This window comes from Mus caroli, unplaced genomic scaffold, assembly GCF_978045245.1.
Source record: "Mus caroli unplaced genomic scaffold, Mus_caroli_1 scaffold_2, whole genome shotgun sequence".
Taxonomy (NCBI): domain Eukaryota; kingdom Metazoa; phylum Chordata; class Mammalia; order Rodentia; family Muridae; genus Mus; species Mus caroli.
The window spans coordinates 145,602,341-145,623,451 of NW_028227257.1; the positions used below are offsets into that span (position 1 = coordinate 145,602,341).

Below are 21,111 nucleotides of genomic sequence, written 5' to 3' on the forward strand. Positions count from 1 at the left end.
TGTTTGTAACATCACAAAAGAGTCTCATAGAATTCTGAAGATCTCAGTCCAAAAGTCATACTTGTGAGGGTTCCTCCTCTGCACTGCTGCCTGGAGTGTGACTTGGCTGGTTGAAAGCTGTAGAGCAGCTCTGAGAATTGCACACATGGGGGAACTTGTATACTTAAGGAGGGGACACTCTGATCGGGCTACCATGCCTTCAAGACATCAGAACTGCTGGACAACTTTACACCTATATTCTAACTCAATGAATACTCAGTTACCTAAAACAGCTTTGTGCCAACTAAAGATTTCGCTAAGGAAGCATAATGTCTCCAGCACCAAGTGCTGTGCTCAGCAGTTTGCATCTTTCTCTTGCATACACAGGCCTGCCTGGTGTATGTGGACCAGCCCACAGGAACTCTGCGGATAAGTTAGGGCTGTCTGTCTCTTATAGTGATACCCGTGGCATCAGGCAGAGAGCAGATCCAGGCTCAGGTGATGCCAGGATCTGCCTAAAGGAAATACTGAGAAGATGCAGGCAGCTTTTTGGGATCTGCTCTGTAGCCTGAAGGGTTAGGTAAGAGGAAGCCGAAAGTCATAGTTAAAACAGGTTTTAGGAATCTAGAAACTTGGCACTCATAACAAAAATTGTGGATCTTCCCTAAAAGATTCTGGGGAAGGGCCAGCAAGACAGCTCCATGAGTAAAGGCACCTGCCTCCACCCTAACGACCTGTTTTCAATTCCCAGGACACACGGTGGAGAGAGAACCAACTCCCCCTTGTTGTTCTCTGATCTCCCCAGATATATGCCACGACACCCACACATACAGGACAATTTTTTTAAAAGATTCTGGGGTAAGGGACTTGAAAGGTGAATCAAAGGTGAGGAGAACTTGTTCTTCTTGCAGAGGACCCCAGGCTCTGTGCCAGCACTCTGTCCCAGGGAGCTCACCAGAGATGACCATTCAGACACAGCTTATAGTCAACTGAAATAGCCTGGAATGCCAGTATGGGACAAGTATTTGGGGACCCAGGTATAGCCCCAAATGTTCAGAGCACGAAATTTCTGAAGACAGAAACCTCATTCTGGCATCTTGTGCTAAGACCACCAGTCCGGAATAAGACCACTACCACAAGTTAAAGCCAAATTTGAAGCAAGCTTTAATTAAATACCGTTCAGATGGATGGACTCGTGCCAAGTCGATCCCTGGGTCCCTAGGAAATGGCTAGGAGTTGCATTTTGCAGGGACTCCTGAAAAGGTAAAACCCACAATTCATTGCATTCCCCATCAGGACCAATCAGGGGCAAGCATACACCTTGACATAATTTCTTGCCCACCTACCTCCTGCACACATGTGATCAAGCCCATCCGGTGCAGATGGGTCAAACAAACGCAGAACAGACAGGAACTTGTCTTAACTGAAAACATGACTTTTAACCTGCAAGATATACTTTTTCTGTTTTGGTCTCCCAATAACTGGCAAGGTATATTGTCCTTGTTCCTGTTTTGTCTCACACTCGCTTGGCAGTTTCGGGGGATGGGGGGCAGGCTTCGTAGAAGCAAGCAAGCAATTAGACAGATGCCGTACTGGTTAGCAGGAGGGGGTTCCACACCAGCATGCAGCTTAACATGTAAAGATAAGTTAGCTGGGACATCCTGCCGTTGGGATTCTAAAACAGAGTTAGGTAATTGTCCAAGGGATTCTCTATCAAGATGAACCTGAAATGGCCTCAGCAAGAACACAAGATGGAGGAGCATCTGCACTGCCTTGCTTGTCACAAAAGGCAGCCCACAATCAGTTGCAACTCAGTTCTAGAAGATCCAACACTCTGCCTTCCTCGAGAACCAGGGACACATATGGTGCACATATATACATGCAGGAAAATACCCCTGAAAATACAAGTAAATAGATCCTTACTATGGAAATCAAACCCGTTGGGAGTTACCATACACCACAAAGTTGTAGGAGGTCTACTGTTAAATTTTTAGCTTTAGCGTCTGGTTCCGCCCCAAAGTCAATAAAATTGCCATCCACTGCTCCCATTTGCCTCCTTCTTCCTTGGAATCCCTGCAGTGTTGCCAGGGATCTCACTGAGAGCGTTCATTCAGGAGAGGAGAAATTTACCCAGCAACCAGATGTATCTCTCTGACCTGTGACCTCACCAGGAATGGTGTGAGGACTCTTGAGAACTGAATAGTGGACTTGGAAGCAGCTCATCCTCTCTCTCCCAGGAAAACATTCTACAAACAAAGACTCTGCCTTTCCCTAAGCTTGCCCTTGCATAGCTGAGAGCCAAAATGCCTGTAGACATTTTGCTATCACACTAAAAGCCAAGAGAGACCGTGGAAAACTTAAACATAGCAGCTCCAGTCTGACACCAAGGCCCATAGACTCGGGACTCACAGAGAGATCCTGAGGCCATTTGATTTGGGCTGGTTCTCTATCACATATAGTCTAACACATCCTATCTGACCCAGCACAGGGCAGGTTTTCTCCCATGATGCACTAGAATCTGTACATGTAATTTTCTACCATTTAGCAGGAGTCCTACATTGGGTTAAGCCAGAACCACAGATTTCCAAGGGGTAAGCTGGCTTTGTCCAGAGCAGCCTCCCACCTCCCTGTAGGGAAAGCCTTGTTGTATGATGCTGTCCCTGGGGAGGGGGGAAAAAAACCCTGCTCACCTAGATAGAGAGCCAACTGTAGAACAAAGTTAGGATACAACTGAAAACCAATTTGATGAACCAAATGGGTTTACTGGGGTCACTTACAGGATCGGAATGGCTCAGAGGCAGCTGTATCACCAAAGCCCACCACAGCACGGGGGACAACTCACAGACACTGGGAACCTGGAACTCACAGAGCTGACAGCTCAATAGGCTCAGGGATGTCTGTTCCAGGCCCTTCAGTCATTCTGAGCTGCTTTTAGGCAGTCTGGCTTTTCTGAGGGTGTCTCTCGGTGTCCTCAACAGCTTATATAAACTTGGGAAGGGAGAGCCCTAGCAGATATGGTCAGTTTCAGAGACTTCCTGAAGCTTGTGTGTTGTCTACTTCTGGCCTGAGCTTCACCAGTTTCCCTCCAAGATGAAATGTTTTATCTCTGTGGGAAAAAAAAAATTGCTCACAAGCTCTAGGAACAGACTTCTGTTCTGCTATGCATTTTCAGCATGTTACACTTAGCAGGTCAATTGCTTTGACTCCTGAGAGCTGCCCTTTGGAGATAGGCAAGGCAGGCATAAAGTCAAGTGCAAGTTCCTTGGCACAGTGCTCAAGGTTCCTTGCCTACTGCTCAGCTTTGAAGTCTGGCACTCCCAAGCTGCTCTGGCCACATATCTAACCCTGAGTGCACCAGTCTCTTCACAGAACCCCACCTTTGTTTTTGCTACACCCTGCTTGTAATCATGATCTGCCTCCACACCTAAACCATCGCCTCTTCCACCTGGAAAATTCCTCCTCTGTTGCCCTCTGGCAATGACTCAGACTCTCTCCTCCTCTGTTTCCCTCAACACTGGCAATGACTCAGAATCTCTGGAGAAAGGACCCCAAGGGAATCTTACTTCTAAAGAACTCCCTGGACAGTTTCAGGGCCCAGCCAGAGCTGGAAACAATGGTGTAAACACACACAACTCTCTCAGGCTTCCTATCATACAAACCTTACCCTGGGCTCTTCTACTCTACAGTTCACATACAGAAGCCATTCCATAACTGGAGTGGCATGGACCAAGAGGAGGGAAGCCGGGAAGAAGAAACCAGGAGGAAGGAGGGGAGGGAACAGGCCTGCTCTTTAGTTCCTTGCACTGATCTGGCACCTCTGTGGAGAAGGGCTTTTGGGACAGTTCGTGGGAATGCCCAAGAGGGAGCTTTGATGCTGGTGCACCAGCAGAGATCCAGGCCTACAGGGACCACATTGAACACCAGAGGCTGCAAACAGAGGTATATCCAAGAGCATCTCAGGCTACAGCAGTTGCCAATGCAGAGATCTCACCAGAGTCCTGAGCAGCAGAATGAACAGAAGGGACCAGCTATAAAAGTTGGTACAGGTAGACATCACAGAACGTGGCTCTGTGATGATGCATGGTACCTACTTCCTACTCCAGGGAATGTACTTGGCTTTGAACTCTATGTCCACCACTGTTCTAAGGCTCTTATCCTGTCCAACAAAAATAAAAATGTTGGGATTGGTCTGGAGAGATGGCTCAGCTGTTAAAGAGAACGAGATGCTCTTCAGAAACACCCAGGTTAGATTCCCAGCACCCACAGGGCTCACAAGTGCCTGCAACTGCAGTTCCAGGAGACCCAGTGCCTTTTTCTCACCTGCTCAGATGCACACTGCATATCCATATATGTAGGTAAATTACACATACACAATTTTAAATTGTTTTTAAAGTTTGGGTACAGGTAGCAATAACAACTTATATCACATTATATTTCTGTAATATTACTGAATTATACACCTGAAAGTGACTAAAATTAAATCCTGTCATATACAGCTTGGTATATAAAAAACCAGACAAATTAAAAAAAAAAAAAACTGGACATGGTGGCACATACCTAGAATCTCAGCTTTGAGGGAGGCTGAAGAGATTTGCAATTCAAATCAAATCTGGACAACTTAGTGAAACCCTTTCTCAAAACCAAATAGACCAGATTCTGGAGAGGGAGACAAAGCTGCTCAGAAGGGAAAGGAGCTTTTGGCTCAAGCTCGGTGGCCTGCGTTGGTCTCTAGAACCCACTAGTGGCAGGAGGAAAGATGGGACTCCTCAAAGCTGTCCTCTGACCTCTACATACACACCCGCACACACACACACACACACACACACACACAATGCATACATGCGCGCATGCGTGCTCGGGGGCATACAGAAAGAGAGAGACAGAGACAGAGACAGAGACAGAGACAGAGACAGAGACAGAGACAGACAGAGAGACAGAGAGAAACAGAGAGAGGCAGAGAGAGAGACAGAGAACAGGTTAGGAATATAGCTCAATGGTAGAGAGCACTTGTCTAACTTGCACAGGATCTGGGGTTCAATTTTGAAAAAAGAAACAAAAACAGACCATTCCATCAAACTAAAACAAAATAAGACATTTCACCACTGATTGGCCCAGGCCTATCTAAAAGCTTTGCAAACTTTATTAGACTAGATGTTAAGAGATTTCCACTCAGCCTTCTCTCCCTCTTGGCCTCAATTAGGTCAGCCCTGCATCTTGCTTCAGTGGTTTCCTGTGCTCATTTGCTTTTGTCTGCTAGACACAAGCCAGGGCCATCTGGGGAAAGGGAACCTCAATTGAGCAATTGCCTCTATTAGGTGGCCTGTAGGCAAGTCAGTGTGGACACTTTCTCAATTATTGTTTGATGTGGGAGGCCCAGCCCACTAGAGAAGATGCCACCCTGGGCAGGTTGGGGAGCAAACCAAACAAACAGCGTTCTCCTATGGCCTCTTCTTCAGTTCCTGCCTCTAGGTTCCTCTCTTGAGTTCCTGACCCGACCTCCTTTCATGACAGGCTATAAGCTATAAGTTGGCACAAGCCATTTCCTCATCTAATTGCTTTTGGTCAGTGTGTTTATCACGGCAATGGAAAGCAGACCAGGATGCTCTGCAGTACGATCTATGCACAGCATTCCTCGGCGTGCCATCAGCTTTTCAAGGACCGAAATGCACACGCACGATGGATAAAAGTTCATCTGCTCGCCCACTGGCCCGTGGGAGGCGTCTGCCTGGGTCCCTCCGGATCACCAGGGTCATGAACAGGGAGGGTAGCCATGGAATTCAGAAAGCAGTGAGACACCTGGGGAGAACACACTTCAAAAGCTTTTATTGGCTTTAATTTCCAAAGTACAGACATTTGAAGCAATTCTGTAAAGACCCTGAGTTTCCACAGGGCTTGTTTTGGCTACTGTAAAAAACAAAAACAAAAACACTCGCACACACACCATAGTTTTCCTGCTTGCCATATGATGTCTTTGGGAGATGGACAACCCTCAAAGGCACTGATTGGTGACATTGATGGCTTTGGTCCTTACTCAGGCAGCCAGCTCAGCCAAGGCCCGGTCCAAAGGATCCACTGACCAGTAGTTGTCATCCCAGCCGAGGAACCAGCCCACGAAGGAAGGAGGCTCAAAGCCCTGCCTAACGACTGTGATGGGGGTCCTCCTGTCCCGATTTGCTGGATCTGTCTCGATGTACCGCTTAGCTGCGGACACACAAGAGGAAGGAAACGCAGGGACTCTCAGTGTGATCTCCTCAGGGAGAGAATAGCCCTACTGACCACCACCACTGAACACAGGCAAAGGCCCCATGTGAATTCCCTCCAACACAGAAAGAACAGAAACTTCTACTTAAATTCCTGCTTTGCAAAGTCCTCAGCCCTTGCCTGTGTGTATCATTTCCCCTCTGGTGATTAAGAGACATTAAATAAACTGCTCTTAAGACTCCCAGCCTCTAGATTAGATTTTGGGATACTGCTTTCCTACATGGGGCCCCTAACAAGGGAGTCCTTGGACACGCTGAGAATTAGACATGGCCTCTCCTCTTCCTTCCCCAGTAAGCCCTCGGGCACTCTGAAGGGACACACTGATCTCTTCATACCTGCTAGAGGTTAGACCTGGCACATCCCTCAGAGCCTCTCTAAGAGCGGGTATCTTCTGCTCCTTAAAGGTGATGAAGGTGAGATTCCCCCCATGCCTTCATCTCCCTTCCAAGTCCCCATGGCTTTACTTTGTACACACTTCCCACCTCAATGCCTCACCACAGGTTCTATCACCAGAGTAAATCAATCTGGGCTGAAGCTTCCAAAGTGAACCTTCCATCTTTATGAACGGATTGTCTCTGGTCATCACAACCAACTATTGGGATATCACCCCAACCAAGGCTCTAGAAGGTCAGGCTATGAGCAGAAAGCCCCCATCCCTATGGATGCTAACCCCTAGGAGAGCATCAGAAGCTGTTCCCACCAAGCCCCAGCCTTTATCTCATGCCCACCTCCCACCCTCACCTACAGCCAAAGACCCCACCCCCACTACTGCCTAAGACTCACCCCCACCCACAACCAGAGAGACCCCCCACCCCCACCCCAAGCCTCACCAGAAGTCAAGGCTTCTGTCTTTTCCTCTTCCTGGGAGTCTTTTCCAACCCAGACAAAGACCTGGAGTGAGATGTGAAATGAAAATCACGTGAGAGGTGCCGCGACAGTCACTGCCTCATGAAGAACAAGGGTGGAGGAGGGTCCTGGGTGCCAGCAAAAGACAAAACGCCACAACTAACAGCCGTCAAACAGCAACTAGAAGGGCATGGAACAAAGGCTGCAAAGCATCGGCCTACAAATGCATTTGCCATTAAGCTGTTGGCCTGTAATAGCACCGTCTGCAAATTTGGTTATCAATGATGGTCTAAAGAGTCTGGCTTTCCAGCCTCTCCAGAAACATGGGAGAATCTAGAAGCTGGGCCATCACCTTCACTGGGATGAAGCTGAAAGGGTAGGTCCAGTTTACCTCAGGCTACACCATTCCTCCTGTTTCCTCATCCCAGCCTGCACACCCACAGTCACTGCAATACAGCGGCAGCATTGGAAAGCCTTCTTTAAGAGCTCACGAGTCACACCTTTAAAAGTGTAGATTCACTCAACAGATGAGTGGACAGAGGTTCTTCATCACTCATCCAACAAATGCACTCGGGAAGGCTGCCCATCCTGGCATCTTGACTGACATGTGTCTAACTAAGGCTTGCGATGAAAAGCCTTAAGACACACACATAAAAACCCCTGCTGATTTCTACACACCATCTATTGTTTATATCTTTTTGTGTATGTACATGCGTGTATTTGTGCCACAGTGCACACATGGAGGTCAGAAGACAACCTTGGGTGTGGGTCCTCGCCTCACACTTTGTTTGATATGGGATCTTCTTGTTCATAGTGACGCAGCCAGACAAGCTGGCCCGTGAGCTCCTGGGGAGTGTCCTGCCTCTGATTTCCTCATTCCTCTCTTGCTCAGGAGTATGGTATCACAGACACACCCATCACTCTCGGCTTTTCCCTGGGTTCTGAAGACCTGAACTCTGATCCTCAGGCGTGTTTAGCAAGTACTTTATCCACTGGGCTATCTCCCCGCTCTTCTGCCATCTATTTTTGTTTTTTTATTTTGCTTCTTTCAAGAGAATCACATTCAAGAGCGACTGCCATATATCAATTGCAATTAATTTTATCAAACGCCTTAAATGAGAAAATGCCAGGCTCGAGTCAGGACTGGTCTGGTGTCCCTTTGACTTGTCTCAGGAACACAAGCACTTACCATTTTGCCTGGAAGATGGTGAAGCTAAAAAACACTGGCCGAGGACTGCCAAGGAGATGCATAAACAGGCAATGTCTCTGACCGCTTAGTCAATGATGACAGCCATATTGTTCAAACTGCAAACACTGAACTTCCCACTGAGCTGTCCCAAAGCTGCCCCATGGGAGAAAGACATGGGACTTTGTATTCAGACATTCTACAGCCTGGAGGATGCTGGGAACAGGCACTTGATAGAAGAGTTACTGAGTTAACACTCCCACGGGAATAGATCCAGACCGGGCAGAGGTCAACTTGATGCAGTCCTTCACTCCCAGCGTCCCCAGTACAGAGCACTATGCAGATGCCCAACTGACACTGGATGAATGAATGAATGTGAATGAATGTTGGCATCCCTTCTGGGGCCTCCACAGCAGCTACCCTAGCAGATGGCACTAGAGGGCTCAGAGCTGGGAAGTGACATTTTCAAGTCTCCAAATCACACTGGGCAGTTGGGCTATGTGACCTGGGTTTCTTTTCTAGGGTGCTGAGCAGATTTCAACGACCATGTATCTTGCCAGGCAGGTCCCACCAGTTCCATGCTACGGCTGTGGAAATGGAGTCTCAGGGAGAGGGTGTGGCTTGTAGCCATTCCAGGAAACACCTGATGTTGTCTCTTTTATGCCCTTCCCATGGTGACTCATCTTAGAACTAAGAGTCCAGCTTCTCCCTCTACCCAGGTCTTCTCCCTCTCTCCTTCACTCACCTGGTCCCAGGTGTCCAGGAGCATGACATCATCAGTAGCCAGGTCTTCCTGCATAAGCTCGCCAGGAACCTCTTCGATCTGGGAAGGGTCAAATGGGGGTCAAGGAAGAAACATCAGCCCCATTGGTTCCCAGAATGAGTTTAGAGAGAGATGGTCTACCTGCAGAGGCCCTTCCCCTTCCCTGGGCCATCAGACTTTCTCCAGGCTCTGAGGTTCACTGAGCCTTGGACCTGCCTCCTTCCCTAGGCACAAGCAGAGGTGTCACCTCCAGACTCACCACAAAGCGTCCGATCCTGTTGGAGCAGGCAAAGAGTCGAGGAGGATGGGCATCCATCTTCTTGTCCTTAAGCCTGGGGGATGTGCGGTAGGCAGTCTTCCCGCCCAGAGCCTCCCAGAAGGCATCTGTGAGGGGAGATCACCTTGGTTGCCAAGGGAAACCCTTGACCCATGAGCACATCTCACCAGACCCCAGACCAAACTGTGCTCAAAGCCAGCTGGCTGTTCTCCACTCTAAGATCCCAAGGGGCTCAAGATGGAAGAGAATGGAAAGAAAGGCCTGAGAGGGTAAGCAGGCAGAAAACACAGTGCAGAGACAAGAGCACTACAGAACGGGGCTAATTATCTCCTCTCAGAACATGAGTCAGTAGATGCCCAGAGACAGGACAGCAATTTACCTAAAACAGCCTGGGAATGGAAAAGCCAGGAGGCAAATCTGTTTTAAGTCCGATTTCCATGCTCTTTCTACAATACCTGCTGTCTACATGTGTTCTGCATTTTTATAGAAATGTATCACCATTAAAGATAAAACTTCATTGTGTCCACTCATTGGCTCCAGCTACAGTTCAAGTCCTCAAAAGCCACAGTGACCATCAGCCACCAAATTGGGACTGGGAGGTATAGAACACTCATCCTCAGAGATGTGTCTGCTGAATGGAGAGGCTGTATGCCCACACATGCGTGGACAGAGCATGAACAGACCAAGCTGTCCTTCACTGCTTCCGTGAGATACCAGGAAAAGGGGGAGGGTTCTGAGTATCAGCAGAAAAGAGGGCTGAGGGCTGAAGCAGGGTCTTCCTCTCTATAGATCTGAAGGTCCGGGACCTCTTTGACTCTGTCACTCATTGCTCTCACAAGACTTCCTGGGAAATGGTCAACAGCCCCTAAGGCCCCCTCGCACCATCCACACCAAGTTCCCCTTTCTTCAGGAGACAAGAGATTATCCATCGCTGACTATCACCCTCATTCCATCAACACCAGAGAAGGATGTGGAGATGGAGCTCCAGGCAGTGGGAATTGGTGGGTCCCCGCTCGCACCTGGCTCACTGCCTTCCTCCACCTGCACGTGCCGGGACCGAAGCACCTTCAGAAGCTCCTGGGCGCCGGTCTTCTCTGCCTCACTGGCTCCTGCGCCCACCCACAGGTAGGCAGCGGAGGAGGTTTTCAGCACAAAGGCGTCGTTGGAGTTCAGAGCACCAGACTTAGGCATCACCTGGAGGTGGAGTGGGACAGGCAGCACTCAACTAATCAGGGGCCAGAAAAAAACAACCCTGCCCCCTCCTTATAGCCAGGAGACCCTGCAGTGGGACAAACTTCTTCCCTGCAGAGATGGAGAGCACAGAGTTTGGAGTCTGAGGGGGTCTGGCTAATTCCCATGTTTCTTGGATGCATTGTGGTGAGGGAGAAGTCTCCAGAATTTGGGGCTGCCTTAGCAAAAGTTGTATGTTCAAAACAAAGGAAGTGATAGAGGAATTCACAGCACCAAGACCACAGTGTCTACTGGAACGGAATCACACATGGTGTCCTGGCTGCACAGAGTGAGTTCTAGGGAAGGGAGTGTGGGAAAGCGTGTGAGGAATCCTGGAGGGGTAAGGGGCTGCCAGGGAGGAAGCTCTGGTGCATCTGCCTCCTCCTCCCACCCAGGCCACTGGAGGGCAACCCACTGGGCCCAGAGGACTTGAGGAGGGCAGACCGGCCCGTGTTCTGGAACCTGGCGTTACCTCCACAGCCCTGGTGGCTCCAGAGCTGCTGGCTCGCACTTGGAAGAGGCGGATACTGGCAGGAGCTGTCTGCCCACCGTCTCGGGAGGTGCCGCCCTTGTAGATGATCATGGGCTTCCCACCAAACAAGCTCATGAGGTGTGCAGGCTCTTTGCCTTGGACCACTCGGCTCTGGCAGTGAGAAAGGAAAGAGTCAGCTTTTCTTTTTCTTTGTAATGGTCCTGGACCATTCCTCCAGGAAGGCCACCGCACTGTGCCTGACTATGGTTGGGGGCACCATGCAGGGAACAACATCAATCATAGTCTGCAGCACCACAGTACTGAGAAGAGAAAGTTGGAGATGATGTCACTGCCCAGGCCCCCTGGGTGCTGTTTTCCCACCATCCATCCCTGTGAAGCCTTGCCTTACAGCCCCTGAGTCCGGTCCAAGAACCAGGGAAGTCCAAGTTTATAAACATGACCTTAAAAGGAAGGACGGAGTGCTTGAGTACATTCTTTCAGAATGCTGAGGTCAGTCCCAGACACATGAAAGCGTGAGGGAATGCAAAGAGCCTTTTGGGTCTGGAGGCACCACTGAACCCCGTATGGCCCCAACTCCCAAATTTCCCCTGTCCCTAGCCTGTCTTCTTACTTAGATCTAAACACAGCACATAGATTTCCTTGTCCTAAATGTGCCCTGCAGGGATGAACTGTATCATCCCCTGGTGGACAACCAAGGGAGGGTATGGAGACACTGCCCTATAAGGCACTTCTATATATCTGGATGCAGACATTAAGTCTAGTGCATAGGGGCCGTGCATAAACGTTTATTGCATGGGTAGGTGAGTAGATAGACAGATGGATAGATGAATGGGTGGGTAAGTGGATGAATGGATGGATGGATGGATGGATGATGGATAGATGAATGGGTGGATGAATGATGAATGGATGGATGGATAAGTAAACAGGTGGATAGATGGATGGGTGGATAGATGGATGGGTAGATGGATGGATGGATGGATGGATGGATGGATGGATGGATGGATGGATGATGGATAGATGGATGGGTGGATGGATGGATAAGTGGACAGGTGGATAGATGGATGGGTGGATGGATGGATGGATGGATGGGTGGATGGATGGATGGATGGATAGATGGATGACGGATGAATGGATGGATAATCAAGAAGCTAAATGAGCAAACAGATGAGGTCCCGACTGAAGCCATAAGAGGCAATACTCTGGCTCACCTGGACAGGAGTCCCTCCCAGCTCCTCATCCAGCTGGGCAGTCAGGATGGCAGAAGCAGCAACCTCATCCTGGGTAGACTGGGCACCCTGCCTAGAAGAGGGAGAAAGACTCAGCTCTAGTTTCCATAGTTCCTAGTTTATGGGCCTCTTTCTTGCTCTGAGCTCTAGTAACCCATGAAGCTGCTTGTTGTAGGGATGGCCTGGGATGGAGAAGTGCAGGGACCGTGGGGAGAGCCAGAGACAGCAGCTTTGTCAACCTGCCTACTCCTAGCTCAGGTACACTGGGAAGATTCCCTGTCCTAAATGTGCCTGAGGAACTCCCTGGGTCCTCTGATAGACATACAGAGAGCGTACTGAGACGCAGATGCACAAAAGTGGTCGGGGCATTTGCTGGTATACAAAGACGGGTCAGAAACAGCTGGCATGATGTGTGCCATCTGTGAGGAAAGACACCAGTTAATTACCCTCATGGGGACATGTGAAAAGGACTCCTGGATGTGTGCTGTGTGTGGTAACTTCCCTGAGAGGGAGAGTTAGGGAGACTCAAGGTCCTCCCACCTCAGCTTCTTGCCAAAGCTGGGCCTTATAGTATTGTCCCTGGCACACACCATATGTCAAAAGGCCTCCTAAGAATTTTGAATTGTATGTTGAACTTAGTGATACAGGACTGCAGTTTCAGCTACCTGGGGAATTAAGGGAGGAGGATTGCAAGTTCAAGGCCTGCATGGGCAAATTAGTGGGGCTCTGTCTCAAAATAAAACGTAAAAAATGGTATCACTGGCAGTGGCTTGCCTAGCATATGCTAGGCTCTGGGTTCAAACTCCAGCATCCCCATGTCCCTGCAATAACGATATCTGTATTTAGCTTTTAAGTGCTGATGCTCTCAGCCAGACAGCAGTGGTACACTCCTTTAGTGACAGCCCTTGGGAAGTGAAGGCATGTGGATCTCTGTGAGTTCAGGCAACCTGGTTTACAGAGTGAGTTCAAGGACAGCCAGGGCTACACTGAAAAACCCTGTCTCGCTCAAAAAACTGAAACAAACAAACAAAAAAAAAAACAAGATAAACAAGCAAACAAAAAGCAGATGCTTTTAAAAATATGGGATTGCCAGACAGTCTGTGCACATGATTCCTGAGTACCACTCTTCAGGCGCTACGGTCATAAAGGAAAGCGGTAACCTGTGTCACAATCCCAGAAGGCTTAGGAGACCCCTCGGAGTCCTAAGCCTGAGAGATGTCCCATGGGATCTTGGGTTAGGGCCTGGGCCAGGAAAGACTGAGGAATGCAGATCTGGTGAGACAGAGTAGACACAGACAGATGCACAGCACTGCATCAGCCGGCCCACAGCTGCCTGGGCTGTGAAAGGAAGCAGGCGGGGCAGAACTTATGTGAGAACTGACCAGGGTTTCTTGATTTGGTTTCTTTTGTGGATTTTTTTTCAACTCTTCAGTAGGTCTAAAATTATTTCAAAATGAAACTTCAATGGAGAAGAAATATGACAACTATTATTCAGACAAAAATCTGAGACTGTCTAGTACCAGGGTCACCAGTATGTTATTGTTTATCTTTCAGTACTAGGGGAGGGACCCAGAGCCGCCAGCATGCACACAAGCGTTCTGCCACTGAGCCATACCCTGACCCCAAATGCAAACTTAAAGTCAAAAAAAAAAAAAAAAAAAAAACCACTTTATAAACTATCCATGAGTTTTAACAACACAATCTGCTTAGGTGGATCCAGGGAAACAGGGACTCCTGCATGTAGCTGGCAGGAATACAGGGATATGAAAGGCCCAGGCACTAGCCAGGGAAACTGGAGCTATCTATCAAAATGACTGACAGGTCCATTGACTGGCAGTCCACTCCTGGGAACTCATCATAGAGATTTCTCTAAACACCCACCTGTTGGTTAACAGTCACTAACGCTGATGAGACAGCGGACTAGCACCCAAGCATGCATGGGTGTGGGAGCTTGTCAGTAAACCACGGTACAGCAACCCGAAGGGATGGCATGGCTGTTAGACACACACCCACACCAGGAAGAGCTGTAAATTTCCAGGAAGGTAATAGACAAAAGGCCAGCTACAGGGCACTACGCTTAGTGTGCGCTTACATTATACATCCTTCCAGTAATCATGCAAAAAGGATAAATAAAAATTGCCAAACTGATCACGAGGAAAGGGTGGGGCTTGGCAGGTGAGTCACAGGTGTAACGAAAAGTACAGAATGACACCTTTGGGCTTTGCTTTGGATCTGGAGCAATGTGATTCTATGTTCTGCTGTAAAACAATTATTTAAATAATTGATATAATTAATAATTATAATTTAAATAATTATTATAATTTAAATAATTATAATTGATATATATATATGTATATATCACATATTTCTGTAGTATAGGATAATCTATAATTATTACAACAGAAGCCTCTGGAAAGATAAATTAGTATTAGCACTTGGCACTGCCTGGCAAGAGCTGCTGGATTGGTGTGTCTCTGTCCCTAAGTTGGGCATGACAAGAAGTTCAGGGTTGTGACTCTGCTTGAGAACGGGCCCCAGCAGGGTATGGCTGTCCAAGCTCAGGCCTCTATACTCCAGACTCCCTTTGTCAGCATATTCAGGCACAGCATATTCATGGCTCCGCACACTCCCCACTTAGACTCAGCCCAGGCTCCTCACCAGTTGTAGATGATCTGTCCCTGGCGGCCACCGTGGCGGTAGTTGTACAGAATGATGTAGCTGTCGCCTCCATAGAACTGCCCATATGTGGCAGGGTCCACTGGCACCTTGTTGGAACCTTCAATTCTCCAGATCTGCAGAGGCAGAGCTGAGGTCAGACACTGCAGTGTGCCCTGTCACCCTGGGCAAGCTGGGACCCCAGTATAGTGGACAGTGTGGAGAACAGGACAAGTTTTTCATGGGAACGCGGTGCCATCCAGGCCCAAGCAAAGTTAAATAAAGTTAAATAATTTGCCCGGCGCTCAGAGCCCTTGAGAGGCACAGCAGGATATGATCGCAGAGTTCCTGCTGTGCCTCTTCCCACCATGTCTGACCAGATGATCTGTTCTTCCCCCTGAAAAGCCCCTCAAGACAGCTCTAGATTAGAAGATTGAGCCAAGCCTGAGTCAAACCTAAGCCATGCCCCTTGAGAGGTCATATGACTTCTGATGGCCCCTCTCAGAGCCTCGGCTTTCTCACCTGAAAAGTGATGGTGACAACAGCTGTAAATAGTGTCAAGCCTTCCATTCTAGTCATGAAGATGCCAAGACGCCCCTACCACAAGCTAGCTCTAATAGGCCCAACTGCCATGAACAGGATCGGCATTATATCACCAGTATTTCCACTCTCCCTATGGATTTTATAGGTCACTTTATTCACCGGGGCCATAGTTGGGTGGGCTCATAATGACCCCCCTCTGCAGGCGGATCTGTACAAACAGCGCTAGCAACCAGTCATCGGGAGGCCCTCCAGTGACACCTAGTGGTCAAGTGGAGGCACTGAGCCCGCAGCGTGGAGTCTTGGAGGTGAGGGCTCAAACCCCATTTTACAAAGAGCATGTGAGGCTCAGAGATTTTGAGTAAATGGCCAGGCTCAACTCTCTGTCTACCAAATGCTTTCGCTGCCTCCTCTGCACACTGGCCAGTAGTATGGAGAGAACAGCACCTACGACAGTAATGGTGACTATGCCTCTCAAGGGAACAGTGGACGCTGGCCTGGAATGGACTCTGGGCCCCAAGCATCTATGAGCACACCTCCACCTCTCCACCTGCACCCTGTCTCCCCACTCCCGGGTGTTTCATCTCTCCCCTAACCGATCACGATGACCCCCCACTCCCAGATGTTCCAGCTCATGTTTCTACCTCTTACCTATTTTTATGGCGGGCCTTTAAAGCACAGAACCAAATCTGTCATACATCTACTAAAACCAAAAGAAAACCCAAGCTATTTTATTACTGCCGTACCCCATGCGCTGCACTCATGGTCCCTCCTGAGAATACTGCTGGCACCATGCTCCTCAAAAGGCAGGTCCTGCCTGGAATGTGTCCCTACTCCCTCGCAGCAAACTCCCACTCCTACTGTAATAGCCAATCCCAGCCACCCCATTCCCACTGCCTTCCCTGTGTTCCCACAAAATCCCAGAGGTTCTCTTCAGCTCCGGGAACAACAGATTTCAAGACTCTACTGTGGCTGTGGTCACCTCCCTCCCCACCCAGACACTCCTAGGGAGGAAGATGGAGTCTGGGAGCCTGGCACACAGTAGGTACTCAGGGAATGTTGATTGCTAAAAATCAAACAAACAAAAAAAAAGTGGAAGTGTAGAATCTCATGTACCACAGACTGTGGTGAAAACTTGGGAGAAACACCCTCGGGGGGGGGGGGTAGAGGGTTGGGTGTGAGCTATAGCAGGTAGAAAGACAGGGAAGGGAGGCATCTAGCCAAAGCCAGCCCAGGCACAGTGACACTGTAACAAGTACTTAGAAACTGCTTTTTGTTAGAAAGCACTGGCTCACAGGGTAACTGAAGCCAGGAGAACACAGAATTCTCCATCTTGTTAAGGTCTGCATCACTTGCTCAGCTCTGCTTATAGACACGTTACTTCAAGAGGAGTCTCGAAGACCTATCTCATCTGCCTTTGCTCCTTCAAGGCTAAAGGCACACAGATAAGTCATTGTCCTGAACCTGTGCTCACTCTTGAGGGGCTCGTTGCCTCCAGTGATGGGGAATATCCAAGAGAACAGGGCACACCCTGGAGTCAAACTGGCCTCGCTTTGCAGACTAGATATCAGATGATTAACCATGCCATGCTTGGCCCAAGACTGCTTATTCATACACACCTCTAGCCCCAACTCTCCCTATATCTAAACCCAAAGCTCAAGTCAGTGCTGTGAAGATGGACTTGGGGGAGGGCTTAGGGCCCCTTTTCTTGTTCTCCCCAGTTTGGCTACATTGATATAGCCTCAATCTGCCCTTCTCCCATCCTTTAGCTGGTGTTAACGGGGCCGGCGACTGAGCCTGGGCTGTGGAATCCTTTGCTGTAGAACTGTGGTTGTGATTACCTGTTTCTGGCCAGTTCCATCATCATCCATGCCGTGTTGAGCGGCCATGGCGGTGGAGGTGTGCAGCGTAGCAGCATCGAAAGGCACGCGCTCCACGTTGGCAATGTGGCTGGAGAGGTAACCCAGGCCGGGGCCGTCTGTCTGGTCTGGGTCCCGCCAGTTCTTGAAGAACTGCTTAAAGAGAGGGGTCTCACCGCCCTCTGGGAGAACTGAAACCTGGGAAGGGAAGAGAGGCTTAGGATGTGGCCACGCTGCCTAGCAGGGGTCTTAGGGAGCCTCAGGTGCTGGTTGGTCCCTGAGGAGGATGGGGGACCCTCTCCATCCCTCACCCCCACTGAACATGCCTCTCCCTGACATGAGAACCTCACCTGGGTCTGCCTGGGGTACTGCATCTTGGAGATGAAGTCAGAGGCTGTTTTGAGGGCAGCCTTCCGTTCTTCCATGTTGGCCTGCTTGCCTGCCAGAAATCAGAATAACAATGTAAGGCTAGTAGCCAGAGGTCCCTGGAAAGGGGTAGCCAGTCCACCTCCCTAATCTCCTTACATTTAGACAATAGCCAGAGAGCACCACCCCTAATCCCTGAGGGTTCCTAGCTCCAAGAGACACTCCTGGCCAATAACAGCAACCATGGTAACCACTGTGGTCAATTTACTGAATACAGATTCGGCACCAGAACTCTCAGATTATTCCATTTAATCCACACAACAGCCTTAAATCACGAAAGTCATGGCTGATTTGTGCCCTCTCATATATAAGGAAACAGGATCTCAGAGAGATCGTAGGAAATTAGCCAGCCGCGTCGGTACAGACACCCAGGCTGCACACTTAACACAGAAGCCTCTTTCCAAGGCAAGGTGATCCTGCCTATCCACAGCCTGGCCTCTGTTCCTCTGTTCCTCTGTTGAGAGCCTTTAAGAGTCAGGTGAGGCCCTGGCCAGTCCATGCCCACATCCCTCAGACAGACAGCCCAGCCTCAAGGAGCCTCTCAAGTTCTTGCTGTCCCTATTCACTTCCCTCCCTCCCATCTTCCCAGCATCAGTGTCAGAGGAAGCACTGGGGATCTTCTCAGACATCTCTGGGCTCTCACAGGAGCCACCCATTCATAAGGACTTCCCTGGTGACTCCTGGTGCAATCTCCTTCACAAAAGGCCCTGATACCCAGCAGAGAGTTCCAAGTCTTATAATAACATATTGTTTAACCCCATTCAGCATGCTGGGGCTCAGGAAGCACAGAGCTCAATCTACACACACACACACACACACACTATATGGTATCCATTAACTTCTTGGAGGACTGATCTTGTCACACAATTGGCAAACACTCATTTGAGCCCAAACAGGGACTCGGGCCCAGCAAGGGCCTAAGATCACACAGTGAATCAGCTGCAAAATGAGACATTGATTCAGGATCCCACGTGCCTTCATTGTCCCAGCAGCCTCTGTTCCCCCTGGGACTGAGTTTCTAGAAACCTGTGGTGACCTAGGACCCACCCCATACCTTTCCAAACAAAGATTTTCCCATCTCTGCCATGGTCCAGGATGAAGCAGTCCTCAGATCTCAGGGCGCCCTGGGCGAAGGGGTTCTCATCAGCCACGAGGGAGACTGACATGCTACCTGCACCGTTGGAGACCTGTGGGGACAGAGAAGGGGGCATGTGAGCACCAGAGGCAGGCAGGGGCGCAGATCAACGTCCATGCCCACCAGCTCTGCAGCACACTCAGGCTCTTCCACCTCGCATGTATCACGGATGCTACTGCACCTAGAATAGGAAGGAGGGTAAGTGGAAGGAAGGGAGGAGGAACTTGAGGCCAAGCATGTAGCTCACAGTCGGTCAAGTGCTGGCCTAGCATGCATGAAGCCTGGGGTTCTATTCTCCTAGCATCACATAAACCAGGGGTCGAGGTGCACACCCTAGAACTCAGGAGGTAGAGGCAGGAGATCAGAATTTTAGCCTTAGCTATGTAGAAAGTTGAAGGTCAGCCCAGGATATGTGAGACCTTGTCTTAGTAAAAGTGTGGGGGCTCGGACAAGATGTAGAGTTTGCTGGGAAGCTTTTGAAATCATGAATAACGGAAAGAAAAATGTCAACCGGCAAACATGGTGTGCCAGCCTGGACCATGCTTGGGACGAACTTGGGAGAACCAGAATCATGCCTAGAATTGGTGGGCAGCATTGGCCACTCTCAGGCTCTTAGCTGACAATGTGCCTGCTTACTTACGTTAGGCTAAGGCGAAGCTGAATGGGGGTTATGCTCTATCTGCAATATTCCTATAAATCTAAGAAATTCCAGTATAAAGAATTCATTTGACTTAGAAACAAGAGATGTCCCACTAGCAAAGATTTCATAAGACCGCTTTGGGTAAGCAGGGACCTCTGAGTCCCCAGGGCGGGAGATTCAAGAGCTGGGGACTGACATATAGCAAAGTCCATGAGCATCATCCCAGATTCTATAATGACAGGGGCGGGGCAAGGGCTGGCACCTGCCTGGTGTGCACAAGCCATGGCCCAACATGGACCCCAGCAATGAGAAGGAGACCCAAAGTATACACAAGGAAGACATTGTCCCTCGCCTGGCTCTGCAGTGTCCTGTTTTCCTAAGGCACTCTCTCATCCCCAGTGTCCCGGCGCAGACTCCCAGAAACCCTACCAACATTTTTGCAAAGTTGACCCTCTGGCTGGGCACAGTGGTGCTGATCTGCAACCCCAGGACTTAGAGGGCTGAGACATGAGGATCAAAGCTAGCCTGAGCTGTACAGTAAGATGAGATCCCATCAAACAGATAACAGTAACAAAACCCACACACCTAACCCAAGCAAACCAAAACACCAACAAAGGTTGTTTCTATTTTGCAGGGAAGGGGTGGTACGGATGGACTCAGCATCACCTCTTATTCTCCGGCATCAGTTCCCCAGTCAGGACAGCTGAGGAGAGCAGAGCCTCCTGCCACCCAGCCTGACCCTGTGTGTAGTATGGGTGACACTACTCCGGGGCTCACCTTGTAGAGCTTGGCCAGCCTTCGGTTGGCTGCATCTTCCTTGGCTGTGTCCTCGGTACCTTCAGGCAAAGCTGGCTTGGGGCCCAGCACCTAGGGGAGGTTGTCAATGGGGTGGAAGAGAATCCATGAGCATGGAGGTTTCTGGGGTCAGGCTTCATAGACAGCCATGCCCATGTCCCAGATGCAACCTGCCTGGCCCTGACATCTTGAATCTACTCCTTCTGAGAAAGAGCTCTCATCAAGTACCAGCCATCCTTCCCTCCCTGTGCCCTGCCCCCAGGCTGGACTTTTCCTTCAGTCGTCTGCTTTGATTCTGAGCTAAACACAATTGACAAACACCTTCTAGCCAGATCTGGAAAGGATCTTACCACTCAGACAGGCTCACTGGTCTACGCTGCTTCCCGGAGGCTGTCAGAATTGGGACCTCAGCAGTCACCACGACAGAGCTCATGTCCGCTCTGCTCCATCCCAGATACTATCCCTAGTGTCTGGATCTTTCCCCCACATAAAACCCCTTTGCAAAAATTCGGAACTAGGTGTCCCCAGCAAATAGTAGCAAGGTGGCTCAGAGCAGAGACTTTGGCTCTTCCATTTCCTGGGTAGCCTTGCGTGTCTCTGTTGGCAGATTCTCAAAGCATTGTAGCCTAGCTGATAATCCATCCGCTAACTGAAGGAGCCATAAATAAACAGGCATGTCAGAGGAGGCCACTGACAGCTGGGTCTCAATTGTTTCAGCTAGTCCTCAAGAGTTGCTGGGAGGACCTCTTTCTTAGCCTGCTTCTTGGTCGTAGCCTGCCCCCTGCCCACCCTGCCCGGAC

The 21,111-nt window shown here is 49.5% G+C and overlaps 1 protein-coding gene across 2 annotated transcripts in view; it reads right to left on the reverse strand.

Annotated features, from left to right (window-relative positions):
• Positions 1-5,782: 5,782 nt before the first annotated feature.
• Gsn (gelsolin) overlaps positions 5,783-21,111 on the reverse strand; it is a 52,062-nt gene continuing 36,733 nt past the window's right edge. For both annotated transcript variants that reach the window (XM_029471225.2, XM_021156709.3), the window contains 12 exons: positions 20,294-20,383; positions 18,796-18,928; positions 17,666-17,754; positions 17,298-17,513; positions 14,920-15,053; positions 12,244-12,334; positions 11,015-11,185; positions 10,332-10,506; positions 9,295-9,419; positions 9,018-9,095; positions 7,071-7,131; positions 5,783-6,180 (listed from right to left, as the gene is read on the reverse strand). In XM_029471225.2, coding sequence (XP_029327085.1) covers positions 6,011-6,180; positions 7,071-7,131; positions 9,018-9,095; positions 9,295-9,419; positions 10,332-10,506; positions 11,015-11,185; positions 12,244-12,334; positions 14,920-15,053; positions 17,298-17,513; positions 17,666-17,754; positions 18,796-18,928; positions 20,294-20,383 — 1,533 coding nt within the window. In that variant the 3' untranslated portion in view covers positions 5,783-6,010. The remainder of the gene's footprint in view (positions 6,181-7,070; positions 7,132-9,017; positions 9,096-9,294; positions 9,420-10,331; positions 10,507-11,014; positions 11,186-12,243; positions 12,335-14,919; positions 15,054-17,297; positions 17,514-17,665; positions 17,755-18,795; positions 18,929-20,293; positions 20,384-21,111) is intronic.